The sequence below is a fragment of the Desmodus rotundus genome, chromosome X (assembly GCF_022682495.2).
Source record: "Desmodus rotundus isolate HL8 chromosome X, HLdesRot8A.1, whole genome shotgun sequence".
Classification (NCBI taxonomy): Eukaryota; Metazoa; Chordata; class Mammalia; order Chiroptera; family Phyllostomidae; genus Desmodus; species Desmodus rotundus.
The window spans coordinates 30,151,827-30,168,632 of NC_071400.1; the positions used below are offsets into that span (position 1 = coordinate 30,151,827).

The 16,806-nt window shown below is 45.7% G+C and overlaps 2 protein-coding genes across 2 annotated transcripts; one reads left to right on the forward strand and one right to left on the reverse strand.

Moving 5' to 3' along the window:
• Nucleotides 1-778: 778 nt before the first annotated feature.
• Nucleotides 779-2,415, reverse strand: SOWAHD (sosondowah ankyrin repeat domain family member D). Its single transcript, XM_024566744.3, has one exon. The coding sequence runs from the start codon at nucleotides 2,271-2,273 to the stop codon at nucleotides 1,314-1,316; it is 960 nt and encodes a 319-aa protein (XP_024422512.3). The 5' UTR covers nucleotides 2,274-2,415; the 3' UTR covers nucleotides 779-1,313.
• A 12,913-nt stretch (nucleotides 2,416-15,328) lies between these two features.
• Nucleotides 15,329-16,298, forward strand: LOC128779907 (large ribosomal subunit protein uL23-like). The gene is made up of 2 exons (XM_053916904.1): nucleotides 15,329-15,455; nucleotides 16,015-16,298. The coding sequence occupies exons 1-2, from the start codon at nucleotides 15,329-15,331 to the stop codon at nucleotides 16,296-16,298; spliced, it is 411 nt and encodes a 136-aa protein (XP_053772879.1).
• Nucleotides 16,299-16,806: the final 508 nt, after the last annotated feature.

Genomic DNA, 16,806 nt, shown 5'->3' on the forward strand with positions numbered 1-16,806 from the left:
TAAGGGAAGGTGGGATTGTTTCGGGGCACAGAGTGGGTAATAAAAGAAGGCAAATAGGCCCACCAGACAGAGATGGAAAGCTGGACGGATGGGCTCAAGGTGGTGTTTCTGTACTCTGTGATGACTCAGTTTCTCCCTGGTGTTCAAGGGCCTACACGGGAGGGCTGGGGACACCAGCGTCCATTGCAAGGGCTACCCAGGCCTCCAGGGATCCAGCAGTATTTTGAAAATACACTGTTCTCTACGGCAGCCTGAAGTTCTAGCCTCCAACTGCTTTCCCCACCTTTCAGTTCTAGTCACCCTCCCTCTATTCTCCATTCATACTGCTTCTAAATGGGAACAATTTTGCAAACTACAACTTACAAATGCTGATGATTAAAGCCCTATCTCAGAAAAAAACTGCCAGTGGGGGTGTCTCATTGGAGGGCAGAAGTCTGGGTAGATGACATGACTCACCACAAAATATCAGAACTGTGCATTTGGAGGCTTTCCCCTTTTACCACCCTTTCTTCCCCCCTACACACAGCTCTTCTAGGAGAGCTGGACCAGACCTAGATGCTTAAGAGCCCAATAGACAAACTGTGGGTCTGAGCTTCAAGGTGTAAGTAGCTCCTTCAGTTCACAGCTCAGCCATTTGCTCTGAGAATGACGAACACAGCCTGCCCTGGATCACTAGCCCCCAGCCATGGGTGGGGGACCTCTTCCCTGCAAATGTGGGAAACTTCCCCCTTGGTGGTTAATGAAAAAATAGCTCAAAGGACAGCTTTGTCATGTGAAAGGAAAACAGAATTCCACTTTAATGTGCTTAAGAAGTCATCTGTGATACATATGAAAAGGTACCAGTGAGGCCAGGTTGTCTCAGGAACAGGGAGTCAGGGTCGCTGACTCTGGCGGCACTAAATGACCCATAAACAGCTAAGTCAAGCCTGCAATTAGGTGCTTCTTCTGCATCAATGGTTTACAGTTTTAACTCATTTTTCTAGCAAATGTTTCCTAAGAAGCCAGAACTTCGGCCAGGTAAATGGCTATTGGAAGCTTAACTTTCTCTCTCTCAAGAAGGACCAAGCTCCTGCTCCTAACTCCAACTCCTCTGGGCGGCAGGACAGCTTGGTCTTTGCTCTGTCTCAGTTGGGTCGGGGGCTGGTCCTCGGGTCTCCTGGTCTTTGGCTACAGAAGACCTGTGACAGCTACCTGAAACAGACCCAGAGCGCTCGGCCGCTTCTGAGGCACCACCCCCTCAGTGGAACCTCGGACAGCCCAGGACCGAGGCCTTGTTGCGGTGTCGCGGACCTGCGCTGACGTCTAAGTCGTCCTCAACGGTCCTGGAAGAAGGGGAACATCTGGCGAAAAAAGCCATTGATTTGCGCCCCTCGATTGCCCGCGGAGTCCTTCTCCTTGCCGTGTAACGCCGTTTCTCTCGCCGTTGTCTCCGTGGCTGTCGCGCGCGCTGCGTTCAGAGTCCTTCGCGGCGTCCACGCGGCAGTGGCGCTGCTGCTGTTGTTGTTGGCGTTGTTCCTCTCACTGCCTTGCTCTATCTCCCATTGCTCGGCCCCCGATAGCTCCAGCAGGGTCCAGGGCGCGTCGGGCCCCAGGTAATGACAGGCCCGGTGGCCGCTGTGGTCACGGCGTGTGGGATCAGCCCCCAAGGCGCCCACTAGCACCTTGATGACCATGTAGTGGCCCTGCAGGGCCGCCAGGTGAAGGGGCGTGAGGCCGCCGCTGCCCGGGGCGCTCATGTCGAGCCGCAGCCCCCGGCGGTGGGCGAAGTCGTGCACTAGGATGAGCTCCTCGTGGCGCCCGTGCTTGGCCAGCCAGTGCAGCACCGAGTAGCCGGTGATCGGGTCACCTCGTAGGAGCAGTCCAGGATCGGCTTCCAGGAGCTCCCGCAGCACTTCAAAGCGGCCTTCGGCGGCAGCCAGTATCCACGCGTGCTCCCGGGGCTCCAAGCACAGCCTGCTGCTGCCCGCTGCTTTCGGTCCGCCCGGGGACCGCTCCTCCGCGCGCTCCTCTGACTGCCACCCGGTGGGAGTTCCCCCCTGCAGCCCCAGCAGCTCCCGCAGAGCTCCCCTCCGGCGTCCCGAGCCTGCTCCGGAGTACGTCAGCGAGCTGTGGAAGGGGAGCTCCCGGGAGGCTACGGCGCTGCCCCGGTACCTGACCAGGGTGCGGGAGTCCACATTCGAGGGGCGGGGCTGGCGGACGCTCCGCAGACTTTGAGCGCTCGGTGCCGGAGAGTCCCTGGGTGCTGAGATCTCTGCCACTCGGGACTCGGCCATGGTCCTGCAGCTCCACCGCCGCGGTCCGCTTTTCTAGCTTTGGAGGCCCTTCCCGGGCCCCACTAGGAGAGGAACTGGCGCTGGGGAAGGAAGCGGCTTGAGCAATTGGGCTCCGAGGGAGGGCGGGAGGGAGCAAGTGAGGGGAGGAGAGGGGAGGAGAGGGGAGGGAGGGAGAGAGACAGCGAAGGAGCGGAGGGAGGGCCCGGGCGCTGGCGTGGGGGGTATGGAGGGGTGGGAGCTCCTGCTGAGTCCCAGGAAGAGCTTGTCTCCCGCACGCGGGGTACCACCGCCACCTCCTCCACGTAAGTAGCGGGCAGCCCCGCCCCAATTGGCCAGGTGAGCTGGGCAGCCCCGCCTCCCGGCTGGCTAGGGCAGCAGTACGGCGGGCTCTGGGGAAGGCTGCAACCGGCCCTAACGCCACCGGGAGCAGCCCAGCAACAGTTCTCCGCATCCCAGGAGCTGTAGAGATGAAGAATCTCCTGGGCGCCCCCTCCCCGGCGGGCTGAGCTCGGCTGCCCACCGAGGCTCCAGGGCCACTCGCTCCCCGCCCCCTTCCTTCGCGCGTCCCTCTTATCTCCTCAGGAGTCTCCCCGTACTTTGTCCCAGAGCAGCCTTTGTCCCGCCCCTGGTTTTCACGGAGGCGGCCTAACTGCCCCGTGTGACGCGAGATCTCTTGCTTTGCCCTTTGTGCAGGCTAGACCCTTCCCGCAGCGCCCCAAGGTAGGAGCTACACGGGATTCCTGCAGAGAAACCCGAGACAGAAACCCAGGCAGACCCTTTCCAAGGAACCAAGAAGGGGTATTCCCTTGTCTCCTCGCAGGTCCCTGCTCCAACCTGTTCTCCTCTCCTTTTTAACCTCCCCCACGTTGGCTTGAAGAAGCAGGTGCAGGTTAATGACTCAGTGGCCACGGAATGCCTTGCCCTCTTCAAAGACGTGTTCTGCTCTCTCAGGGATCTGTTGATTTCTGCGAATTCACAGCTTAAAGACTTTTAAAAGAGGAGGATATTTTATCTCTTTATACTCCTAACACTGGCTTCCTCTTTGCTCTTTCCTTCCCTCAATGAATGATAGCTCTTGCCTCCTGCCAGTCCCACTCCCATGTTACGAAGTTTAGTCAGAGAGCAACTGGGAGCCATAGAAGGTTCTTGAGGCAGAGAGGGACACAGCTATGAGTAAGGTGGTATTTAGGAAAATGATTATGGGAGAAGCAGACTCAGGAAGCCAGGAGGCTGTTCCAACAGTGTAGACCAGAGGGGATGGAAGCTCAGGCCAAGTCAGGCCACTCTACTGGGCCCAACAGTGATAGAAGGTTCAGAGGCCTTTCTGCCTTGGCCCTCAAATATTTGGGATCATCCCTAAATATCTTGAGCTTTCCTTGATGACAGCCTATTCATTTGTAATCCAGTTTTAAACATTTACTGTGTGCCAGACACTGTGGTAAAGGCAACACTTTTAATCCTCCCAACGACCTCAAGAGCTACGTATCATTATTATCCTCAGTTTGCAGAGAGGTTAGGCCACTTGCCCAAGGTCACCCAGCAGGAAGTGGCAGAGCAGTTCTGTGTGACACCAGAGTCTTTGTTCTGTGTGACGTACTGATATTCAAGCCAGACTTATTGGCTGCAAATCACTCACACAAGCCCCAAGTTTCAGCCAAACGGATGGACTTGTCCTAACCTGAGTACATCTGAAACTTTCCCTCCCCTACCCAGAATGTCCTCCCTCACAGGTTCTGTCTAGTGAATTTCTTCTTCCTCTATTTCAGGTTGGCCTCAGTTTCCACCTTGTCCAGTAAGTCGCTTCCGGTTACCCCAGCCCAGAGTGATCCTTCTCCCTCCCCCAATCATCTGTTTGTATTACTGCCTTGGCATCGGGCACAGACTGCCTTCTGTTGTATTTCTCTCCCCTTGCTCTGACATGGCAATTAAACTCTAAACTCTTTGACGACTATGTCGTAGTATCCTTGTGCACCTAGTAGGTGTGCAAGAAATATTTGTTATCTTGTTCTGGTTTGGCAGCGTGAGAAAATGTGATTGTGTGTGTGTGTGGTGAGGAGCATTGTATGTGTGTGTGCGTGTGTGTGGTGAGGTGCGTCTGCACCCAGAACCTGCATGCCTACCCCCATATTCCTGTCTCAGACTGAATCTGTAGGACACCAAAAGCAAGTTATAGATTTGGTCAATTCATTAAAAAACTAATAGTGATCAGTAGTAGTTCATTCACTGAACTTACTAGCCAAAGCCACCTTTTGGCCTCTGCTGACTCCTCAGAGAGCAGGCCCAGGCCCAGAGTGGGCCCCAAGCTTTCAGGCTTTCATTTTCAAAATGAACCCTGACTGACAAGGAGTTACTTCCGTTGCTCTGGAAACTCCCCTCCACAACCCCAAATCTGTAAACACCAAACCACACGCATGCACACACACTTCCAGAATATGCAAACAGCTGCAGCAATATTTTTTAAATCAAAATGCCAACATGGAGAATGCAGGATGGAAGAATGCTTGGGCTATTAATTTTCCTCATCATTAAAGCAGGCATTTCCCTTCCCTATCAGCACTTAATAATATCTCTGGTTCAAAGACTGCAAAGGCAGTTGCTTGACCAGTACCACAGACCCATAACACACGTGCCCTTGATTAACTCTGTTGCCAGAGACCAAAGCCACAGTGCCTCCCTAGCAACTGATTTCATCTTTTCTTGGCAAGTGCTTCCTACCCTAGGCTACCAGCTGCATACGGAGTTCCCCAGAATCCTACCACCCATCTCTATTTCAATAGAGAGGATATCTGGAATCAGATACCTGGGAGTGGGATAGATATAGGGTATTTTGCATTTGAAATGGTGGTGCCTGGTGTCTTTCACAAATGGCGAGTCTCTAAGGTATTTAGATGTTTGTTTTCAGATCCTGGACTGTTTGAACTAGAAGAGATCTTAATGCTCCATTGGTCAGTTCTTCGTTTTCCAGATGAGATTTAAGTAACTGTCACAGAGGGTGGCAAGAGGCAGAGGAACTTAAAGCTGAAGTGTTGGGTGTACATTGAAAATCAATCTTTTTTATTAAAGATTGTATCTATTTATTTTTAGACAGAGGGGAAGGGAGGGAGAAAGACAGGGAGAGAAACATCAATATGCGGTTGCCTCTCACGCACTCCCCACTCGGGACCCACCTGCAACCCAGACATGTGCCCTGATTGGGAATCCAACCAATGACCCTTTGGTTTGAAGGCCAGCACTCAATCCACTGAGCCACACCGGCCACGGCTGAATATCAATCTTGATGAAGAGAAATCAGCTCAGAAATCTTATTGGAAGTCAGTGGGGAATCATAATTGTTCTGCAAAAAAATTAATTTACATGTAGATTTTCAGGAACATGCTCCTGTGGGGGAAACCAAAGGCACACGTGTCTTTGGCTTTCAGTGGAGTTTGCCAATGGGGCTTATGGATCCAGAAAAATCTGGGGGTACAAACAGACAAGGGTGGAATATGGGAAGTAATGAGTTTCACATTTTCATATAACCTGCACTGCTGGAGGGAACAGGGAACATTCTTGAAATTCCAGATATAAAAGATAAATTTTCCTTCTTCCAAAGACCTGCGCTGACAGCATCACATGATTCTCGGTCAGAGAGCAGGCCACGAGAGAGAAAGCTCCTTTCCCACTGAGCAACAGAGTGCGTAGCCGTGAATCTATAAGTGTGTGTGTGATATATGTTTGAGTGTGTGTACATGCATGCACACTGCCAGATGTCACTGTCTGTGGTTGTCACATTCTCCTTTCCAAGTGCCAAGGCTTTACACGAGAAGACCCCTATGAATGGTTTACCATTGTGAATATCTTTCATGTTTAATAAACACTTAAAAAATTCTTTCCTAATACATTGGAATTACCTTCTCCCGCAGTCCTTCAGTAAAGTGTGATGTAATTTTTAGGAAAAAAAGTTTTGATCTTACTTTGGGAGCTAAGTAATATTGCAATAGTAGAGGTGGTAGGACCAAGTTGACATCTGTGAACCAAGACACCGGGGTTTCTCAAAATGACTAAGGAAAAAGAGGTGTGCAGGGAGCAGAAAGAAATCTTCAGGCATGACCTACCAAAGACCCGGGTGCAATGACTTAGCTAGACTCCAAGTGTGAAGCATTGGCCCTGAAGTGTGACGAGGAAGGAAAGTTTCCATTATACATTTTATTGAGACTGCGATGAAAGAATGTCACGTCCTGGAAAAGACCTAAAGTATTACCACATGGAGACACACGAGGGCGCTCTAAACAACTAGAGATTGAGAAAACCTGAGAGTTGGCACAGATTTCAGGGAAGGAGAAAAGCCCTTACAAACCCTTTGCTGATGTGAATTCAGGTTTTTAACCAGGATGGGGCTACTCACCATTGACCCTTAAGTAGATGCAAGGAAGGAGGTACTAGCATCAGGGGCTGCAGTGAGGAGGCCAGGGTGTCATCTTGAAGAGGATATGAACAATCTGGGGAGAGGAGGATGGTGAGCAGAAGGACGCGTTTCCACTTTAGTCAAGAGGAGTTGAAGTCTGTAACATGTAAGGCTTGGAATAATAATCCTTTATGGTTTTTCAAAGTGCTTTTACATTTTTAAATTATCTCTTTGACCCAGGTAGCAAGTATGTGAGGTAAGTAGAAAAGATACTATTTATATCTGATTCACACAGACGGCTAAGAGAGGTTAAGGGACTTGCCCAGAGGCACACAGCTCAAAAGTGGTAGAGCAGAGTCTGTGCTCGTGCCTCTATGTCAGTAATTTCCAACAGGTGCGCCGCAAGAGTTTTTTAAAACATGCAGGACCTGACTATTTAGTCAGGGGCACTGACCTCTTTTCCCTTAGACTGTCAAATAAAAAAATGACAGCAGCAGCACAACAATAGCCATCTGGTGTGAATGAATCAAAATTATACCTATTTTTGGTCAGATCTGCAAAAAATATATTTTTTGGTGTGCCACAGACTTTTAGTAATTAGTTTATGTGTGCTATGAGATGAAAAAGGTTGAAACTCACTGTGCAATAGGTACTTGTTGTCCTTGGTGCCTTCTGCCTTTTGTTTCTGATATCCAGATAGCCTGTGGCCCAAACTGCCCAATGTAACACTCCTTAATAATAAAGATAACAGCTATCTGCTGGTATTGTCTGGCAGGTCCTGTGGCAATCATTAAACATGATTATCAGACATGAAAGTTCATGGTAGCTGTATTCACAATAGACAAAAGGTAGAAAGAACCCCAATGTTCATCAACAGATGAATGAATAAACAAAATGCGGTATATCCATGCAATGGAATATTATTTAGTCATGAAAATGAATTAAATAATGATACACACTACCACATGGATGAATCTTGAAAACCAGAGACAAAAGGCTGCAGCAATTGTCTCATTCAATTTATATGAAATGTCCAGTAGAGGGAAATACATTAGAAACAAGAAGTATGTTAGTGGTTGCCTAGGCTGGGAGGTGGGGTGGGAGAAGGAAAGGGCTAATGGAGAGTGACTGCTAATGGGTACAGGTTTTTTTAGGATGTATAAAAGTGTATATTTTTACAGGAGCTACTATAAAGGACACATGGACCAAATCAAGGGGGAGGGTGGAGGTGAGGGAGGGAGGTGGGTTCAGCTGGGGTGGGGTGGAGGGATGGGGAAAAAAGGCATACAACTGTAATTGAATAACAATAAAAAATTTTTAAAAGTGTGTATTTTAGTTTGAAAGTCTTTTAAAATGGTTTTAAATGTATTGGTTGATTTTTTTTTTTTTTTTTTTAGAGAGACGGGAAGGTTGTTCCATTTAATGCATTCACTGGTTGCTTCTTATATGTACCCTGACTAAGAATCCAACCCATAACATTGGCATAGCAGAATGATGCTCTAACCAACTGAGCCACCTGGCCAGGGCTTCATTTGAAACTCTTTTAAGGACTTTGCCACAAAATAGCCAGAAAACTTCTGTGCGGTACCAAAGTGACAAAGGGAGTCTCACTCCCTGCCTTGTTAACAAAATACTGTTAAGGTTTTACTGTATATCAGAAGTCTAATTTCTGAACCATATTGATGAACCCTATTGCACTTTGCATCTCTCAGGCTTCGCTGTCTTTGCTGTAATAGCTTCCCAACTTTCTCAGTAAATTTACCTTGAAATCTACCCCCATCATTTGAAAAATTACTATCAAAGCACTACTTTGTAGTGTGTTCCTATTTTTTTCTGTAAGAAAATTAAAAAAATTAAACCAGTCATTTTGTTCACACTATATCTTCTCCTTTACATCATTCCCTTAGGAAATTTCTTTCATAAGAAAGTATTTCTTTGTGGATATTAGTGTTAAAATGGAATCTAGCAAATACAAAAGCTGAAAATGTTAGAAACATTTTATCCAGCTGTACATCAAACTGTCCACATTATATCATTTATTCCAATACCATTTGTTCAATTCTTCAGCAAAATTTTCTAGATGCCTTCCAGTAGTATTTCCTGAAAAAGGAATGGATTTTAGTTTATCACCATATCGTTTCTCATGGATTTATTTTGACCATTTTTACCATGATAAGAAAAGCAAGTGTTTTCCCAAAGGGATCTGTGAAACTTTGTTTTTATTTATTTAGTAAGAAACTTCAGACAAAGTTTTAAACATGCATCTGGACGTTTAGTGAGATTTAATAAAGTACTGCATTGAAAGTCACATGATGTTAAACAATACTGAAAAATAATAAATGTTTATCTTTATGTTCTGCATGCTTAGTTTTTAATGTAAACATAAAAAATTATGATATAGCCCCGGCTAGTATACCTCACTGGATTGAGTGTGGGTTGTGAACCAAAGGGTCACCGGTTCGATTCCCAGTCAGGGCACATGCCTGGGTTTATGGCCAGGTCCCCAGTAGGGGGAGCATGAGAGGCAACCACACACTCATGTTTCTCTCCCTTTCTCCCTCCCTTTCCCTCTCTCTAAAAATAAATGAATAAAATATTTTGAAAAATTATGGCTAAGATGGAGGCGTAGGTAGACACACTGTGCCTCCTCACACAACCAAAAGAAGGACAACAACAATTTAAAAACAAAAAACAACCAGAACTCACAGAAAATTGAACTGTATGGAAGTCCGACAACCAAGGAGTTAAAGAAGACACATTCATCCAGACCGGTAGGAGGGGCGGAGACAGGCAGCCAGGCGGAGAGGACACACAGCAAGGCGACAGCTGGAGGACCCAGCGAGGCAGCAGATTGTGGAGCGGGGGGCGGGGGGGGGGAGCTGTAGCTGGCTGGCAAGGAGCAGCTGGTGGATCCTGGGAGGTGGCGACTTGCGGACTGGGTGGTCTTACATTCATGTGCAGATAAATCGGGAGGAACAAAGGGGGAGCAAAACAGACCATGCAACCCCAGGGCTCCAGCACAGGAAAATAAAGCCTCAAACCACTGATTGAAAACCCATTGGGGGTTGAGGAGGCAGCAGGAGAAACTCCCAGCCTCACAGGAGAGTTTGTTGGAGAGACCCACAGGGTCCCAGAAGGTACACAAACCCACCCACACGGGAATGAGCACCAGAGGGGCCCAATTTGCTTGTGGGTAGTGGGGGAAGTGACTGAAAGCCGGCAGAGAGCGGAGGAAGTGCCATTGTTCCCTCTCAAACCCCACATACAGCATCACAGCTCAGCAACAAGCGTTACCCTACCCTGATGAATACCTAAGGCTCTGCCCCTTTACTTAACAGGTGTGCCAAGACAAAACAAACAAACAAACAAACAAACAAACAAAATGGCCCAAATGAAAGAACAGATCAAAGCTCCAGAAAAAATACAACTAAGTGACAGATAGCCAACCTATCAGATGCACAGTTCAAAACACTGGTAATTGGAATGCTCACAGAATTGGTTGAATTTGGTTGCAAATTAGATGAAAAAATGAAGGCTATGCTAAGTGAAATAAAGGAAAATATACAAGGAACCAATAGTGATGGGAAGGAAACCGGGACTCAAAGCAATGGTATGGACTGGAAGGAAGAAAGAAACATCCAACCAGAAAAGAATGAAGAAACAAGAATTCAGAAAAAATGGGGAGAGGCTTAGGAACCTCCAGGACATCTTTAAACATTCCAACATCCAAATTATAGGGGTACCAGAAGAAGAAGAGGAAGAACAAAAATTTGAAAACTTATTTGAAAATATAATGAAGGAGAATTTCCCCAGTCTGGCAAAGGAAATAGACTTTGAGGAAGTCCAGAAGCTCAGAGAGTCCCAAAGAAGTTGGACCCAAGGAAGCACACACCAAGTCACATCATAATTACATTACCCAAGATTAAAGATAAGGAGAGAATCTTAAAAGCAACAAGAGAAGAGGAGACAGTTACCTACAAAGGAGTTCCTATAAGACTGTCACCTGATTTCTCAAAAGAGACCTTATAGGCAAGAAGGGCCTGGAAAGAAGTATTCAAAGTCATGAAAGGGAAGGACCTACATCCAAGACTGCTCTATCCAGCAAAGCTTTCATTTAGAATGGAAGGGCAGATAAAGTGTTTCTCAGATAAGGTCAAGTTAAAGGAGTTCATCATCACCAAGCCCTTATTACATGCAATGTTAAAGGGACTTATCTAAGAAAGATAAGATAAAAAATATGAACAGTAAATGACAGCAAACTCACAGGTATTAACAACCACACCTAAAACAAAAACAAAAGCAAACTAAGCAAACCACTAGAACAAGAACAGAATCACAGAAATTGAGATCACATGGAGGGTTATCAACAGGGGATTGTAGGGGGAGAGAGGGGAAAAAGGTACAGAGAATAAATAGCATAAATGGTAGGTAGAAAATAGACAGGGGGAGGGTAAGAATAGTGTAGGAAATGTAGAAGCCAAAGAACTTATAAGTATGACCCATGGACATGAACTAAAGGGGGGGAATGTGGGAGGGAGGGGGTGTATAGGGCAGAGTGGAGTGAAAAGGGGAATGTGACAACTGTAATAGCATAATCAATAAAATATATTTTAAAAAATTAAATAAATAAATAAATAAAATTCAGGTTTCCCTCTGAAGAGGCTACTTGATTCAAGAAAAAATAATTATGGTATATATACAGGGACTTCTAGCCAAGTTGGAGGCATCGGTAGATACACGTTGCCTCCTCACACAACCAAAAGAAGGACAATACCAAATTTAAAAACAGAAAAACTCCAGAACTGCCAGAAAATCAAACTGTATGGAAGTCTGACAACCAAGGAGTTAAAGAAGAAACATTCATCCAGACTGGTAGGAGGGGCAGAGATGGGCAGCCGGGGCAGAGAGAATGATTGGCAAGGTGGCGGCTGGCAAACCAGGCAGGTGAGGCACTGGCTGGTGGACCGGGTGGTCCCACATTCACGTGCAGATAAACTGGGAGGAACAACTGGAGAGTGAGACAGACCACACAACCCAGGGTTCCAGCGTGGGGAAATCAAGCCTCAAAACCTCTGGCTGTTAAAAGCCTGTGGGGATTGAGGTGGCAGGAGAAACTTCCAGCCTCACAGGAGAGTTCATTGGAGAGACTCGTATGGTCCTAGAATGTACACAAACCCACACACCCAAGAATCAGTACCAGAGGGGCCCAATTTGCTTTTGGGTAGTGTGGGAAGTGACTGAAAGCCAGCTGGGAGCCCAGCAAGCAGCATTGTTCTCTCTCTGGCCCTTCCCCCACAGACAGTGCCCACATGGGTTGCCCTGCCCTGGTGAATACCTAAGGCTCTGCTCCTTAAAACATACCAGGCTTCTGAGACAAAAACATATGGCTCAAATGAAAGAACAGATCAGAGGTCCAAACATAGAACTGAGTGATGAAGAGATAGCCAACCTATCAGATGCACAGTTCAAAACACTGGTAATCAAGAAGCTCACAGAATTGGTTGAAAGAATGAAGGCTATGCTAAGAGAGACAAAGGAAAATGTACAGGGAACCAATAGTGATGGGAAGGAAACTGGGACTCAAATCAATGGTGTGGACCAGAAGGAAGAAAGAAACATCCAACCAGAACAGAATGAAGAAACAAGAATTCGGAAAAATGAGGAGAGGCTTAGGAATGTCCAGGACATCTTGAAACGTTCCAACATTCACATCATAGGGGTACTACAAGGAGAAGAGGAAGAGCAAGAAATTGAAAACTTATTTGAACAAATAATGAAGGAGAACTTCCCTAATCTGGCAAAGGAAATAGACTTCCAGGAAGTCCAGGAAGCTCAGAGAGTCCCAAAGAAGTTGGACCCAAGGAAGCACACACCAAGGCACATCATAATTACATTACCCAAGATTACACAGAAGGAGAGAGTCTTAGAAGCAGGAAGAGAAAAGGAGACAGTTACCTACAAGGAGTTCCCATAGGATGGTCAGCTAATTTCTCAAAAGAAACCTTACAGGCAAGAAGGGGCTGGCAAGAAGTATTCCAAGTCATGAAAGGCAAGGACCTACATCCAAGATTACTGTATCCAGCAAAGCTATCATTTAGAACGAAAGGGCAGATAAAGTGCTTGTCAGATAAGGTCAAGTTAAAGGAGTTCATTATCACCAAGCCCTTGTTGTATGAATGTTAAAAGGACTTATCTAAGGAAAAGAGATGATAAAAAATATGACGAGTGAAATGACAACAAACTCACAACTATCAGCAACTGAACAAAGAACAAAAGCAAAAGCAAACTAAGCAAACAACTAGAACAGGCACAGAACCACAGAAATGGAGATCACATGGAGGGTTATCAACAGGGGATTGGGAGGGGGAGAGGGGGGGAAAGGTACAGACAATAAGAAGCATAAATGGTGAGTAGAAAATAGACAGGGGGAGGGTAAGAATAGTGTAGGAAATGTAGAAGCCAAAGAACTTATATGTACGAGCCATGGACATGAGCTAAGGTGGGGAATGCTGGTGGGAGGGGGAGTGCAGGGCTGAAGGCGATAAAGGGGAGAAAAAAATGGGGCAACTAATAGCATAAACAATAAAATATATTTAAAAATAAAATAGAATTTTGTAAATAGGCAGAGTATCAAAGAATTTCCAGAGTTGTTTCGAAATTGCCACGAAAAGTAACCACCATCTTAACTACCACCATAGATCATTAAGCATCCATTTTGAGGATGCTTAGATTTTAAAGATCTTGTTAATTATGATTGCTTCATATTATTATTAAATAATTTAAAGTACACACTTAAAATGAGTGTGTTATTAACAAAGTGGATGTGAATCATAGTTTAAGTAGTTTTTTTGATATTTTCTTTTTTTGTAGCTTATTTCTTATCAGCAGTTTGTTCACTGTTGCTTTTCCTTTGTCACGGGGCTGATGAAAAGCTCATAGCAGCAATGGGAGATTAGTCAGTTCTGCCATTTTCCTATTGGCCACTTGTGCTTGTATTCTTCATATTATCTTCATTCAGGCTGTGGTTTATTTGTAGGAAACTTTTCAAGCTACTTTTCCATTTGGGGAGGATTGGTTTAGTTAAAACCAGATGTTACAATCTGTAAATTTGCAACCCAACACAGAAATCGCGTCATTTAGGAATGGGCTAAAAACAAAATCAGAGAAGATGGGTCGTGCCATCAACCCTTCTGTGCCGTGCAATTCCCACTCCTTCAGGATGCCCATCAGCGACCATCTGACAAATAGACGAAATGAGGGTGCTAGTGTCACCCCATGTCTTGTATACATTACAGTTTAATTTCTTTTACCTTTTTGTCACAAAATAAATTTAAATAGAAATTCTAATATTTGTTTCCCATACCTCAATGAACCATCTTACCCACTCCACTTTGGAGACAATTGGTTCATTGCACTCGTTGCATTTTACAAATGAGACAACTGAGATAATGACAGGTGAAGAGACTTAGTCAAGGATGCACAGCTAGTATGTGACGGAGACAGTATTGAAACAGGTCTGTTTGACCCCAGTGTCCATGCTCCTTTGATTATGACCAAAAGCTTCTCACTGATTCAGAGAGAAACAGTTTCTGGTTTCAGACAGCAAAAGGAAGGGAGACTGCTGAATCTTATTCTCCCAGCTGAGGGCGTGTTTCTCTCCAAATGGTGTATGGCAGAGTAGGCTTTAGGACTAGAGGGAGCACGTGGACATAATTGGAATCTAAGTACCAGTCATTGGGCACTTAGTATGTACAAGACAGACACAGAGCTGAGTGCTGGATCCTCCACACGGCCTTTTGAGGTAGCTGAGTATTATTTCCATTTTACAGATGACAAAATGGAGCAGGTGGCCATGCTACATTCCAAGTAAAAAATAGAGTGACTCCTAAATCCGGAATGCATTGTATTGCCTCTAGCCCACCTGCCTCATAGACAATATTGTTACGGTCAGCACACAGCAAGAGTTCGCCAACTGCTCTCCATGTATTATATCATTTAATTCTCATAACAGCCTCACGAGAGAGGTACTACAGTACTTTATTCATGGCTTCACCTTCCGCGATTTCAGGTACTCACAGTCAATTGTGGTCCAAACATACTAAATGGGTAATTCTACAAACAAACAATTCATTTGTTTTAAATTGTGCACCATTCTAAGTAGTGTGATGAAATTCTTGCCATCCTAGTCTGCCCCACCCAGGACGTGAGTCATCCGTTTGTTCAGTGTCCTCACATTGCACGTGCTTACCCGACACCTACTCACTTAGCAGCCCTCTTGGTTATCAGAGAGAGGGAGAGAAAACTTTCACATAATTTATTACAGTATATTGTTGTCATAATTGTTTTACTTTATTATTAGTTATTGTTTTTAGTAGTTATTGTTTTTGATCTCTTACTGTGCTTAATGATAAACTTTATCATAGGTATGTATAGGAAGGAAACAGAATATATAGGGTTCAGGACTATGCACGGTTTCAGGCATCCACAGAGACTCTTGGAACATATCCCCACTGAATAAGGGTGGGGGCTACTGTATTAGACATTATCCTCATTTTATAGATGAAGAAACTGAGGCTCAGAGAGGTCAAGGTCACCTGGCTGCTAGCAAGTGGCAGATCATCCACCAGTGTGGTATCTCGTCCATCATTGCTTTGGGTAGGAGATGGACGGAATGTCAGCAAAGCCAGCCTCTTCTAAGGAGTCCACTACCCGTGCTGTCAGCGTCCCCTTCCTGAGCAGATGCAGTCCAGAGAGGCCTGGAATGCTGTCAGCCTGTGGACTGCTGCCAGTCCAACAAGGTAAGAAAAGAAATTGAATGTTTAGAACTGTTCATAGAAATTTGATATTGCTGCAGCATCCAAGTGGGTGATTCATTTTTGTTATTTTACAAATGTCTGTGTCTGTGACAGATTGGAAATTTAAAAAAGAAATAACCTCCTTTTCATGAAGATGCTGCTGAAAGCAAAGAAGAAAACCCCTGCTCCTCTTAAAGCTGAAGCCAAAACAAAGGTTTGAAGGCAAAGAAAGTGGTGCTGCAAGGTGACCACAGCCATAAAAAAAAGAAGATCCGTCTTGGCTAGTGGTGTGGCTCAGTGGATTGAGTGCAGGCTGTAAACCAAAGGGCCGCTGGTTTCCTTCCCAGTTGGAGCACATGCCTGGGTTGCAGGCCTGGTCCCCAATGGGGGCCGCATGACAGGCAACCACACATTGATATTACTCTCTTTCTCCCTCCCTTCCCCTCTCTCTAAAGATGGATAAGTAAACCTTTAAAAAACAACAAAAAAGAAAGATCCTCACATCTCCCATATTCCAAAGCCCATTAACACTGGGCTGCAAAGGCAGTCTAAATATCCTCAGAAGAGCGCCCCAGGAGAAACAAGCTTGACCAGCGTGCCATCATCAAGTTCCCCCTGACTACTGAGTCAGCCACAAAGAACATAGACGACACCAGCACACTTGTGTTCATTGTGGAGGTCAAGGCCAACAAGCACCAGATCAAACATGCTGTGAAGAAGCTCTGTGACATTGACATGGCCAACATCAACACGCTGCTCAGGCCTGATGGAGAAAAGAAGACATATGTTCCACTGGCTCCCAACTGGGATGCTTTGGATGTTGCCAACAAAATTGGGATCATCTAAACTGGATCCAGCTGGCTAATTCTAGATATAAAAATTTTTCACTAAGAAAAAAGAAAAGAAAGAAATAACCGATCATTTACCACAGAGAGTTTGAGAAGCACTGGTATAGACAAATCCTATCTACTCTCCATGCGCATGATGTGTCATTTTGAGGGCAGGAGCGGTGAACTCCAAACTAAAGGAGTGGGGAGCTGGTTTCCAAAGGACTATAGGAATGACTTGATTCACCCCAAGCTGAACCTGATGCTGAGGGTTTGTGAAAGACAATAAAGGCCTGATCTTATTCCTCTTGGGAAGTCTGCAAGAAGAATGATGAAGTTGGCTTTAAATGATAATGATACTGGCTTTCAAGACCCAGCATCAGCTTTATTTCAAAGGCTTCCAACCAACTGCCCATCAACAGAGGGCATCAATGTTCTATCCTCTCCATCCAGAGATGCCACTGCTGTCCTCAGTTTCAGTAGGCATTGCCTTCTTTCCAGGTACAGTTGGAAATGACCCAGTTAAC

Coding starts and splice junctions, on each gene's coding strand:
- SOWAHD (XM_024566744.3), bottom strand. CDS start 2,273: ATGGCCGAGTCCCGAGTGGCAGAGATCTCAGCACCCAGGGACTCTCCG.
- LOC128779907 (XM_053916904.1), top strand. CDS start 15,329: ATGTCAGCAAAGCCAGCCTCTTCTAAGGAGTCCACTACCCGTGCTGTC. Junction 15,456..16,014: donor ACTGCTGCCAGTCCAACAAG/GTAAGAAAAGAA, acceptor AAATATCCTCAG/AAGAGCGCCCCAGGAGAAAC.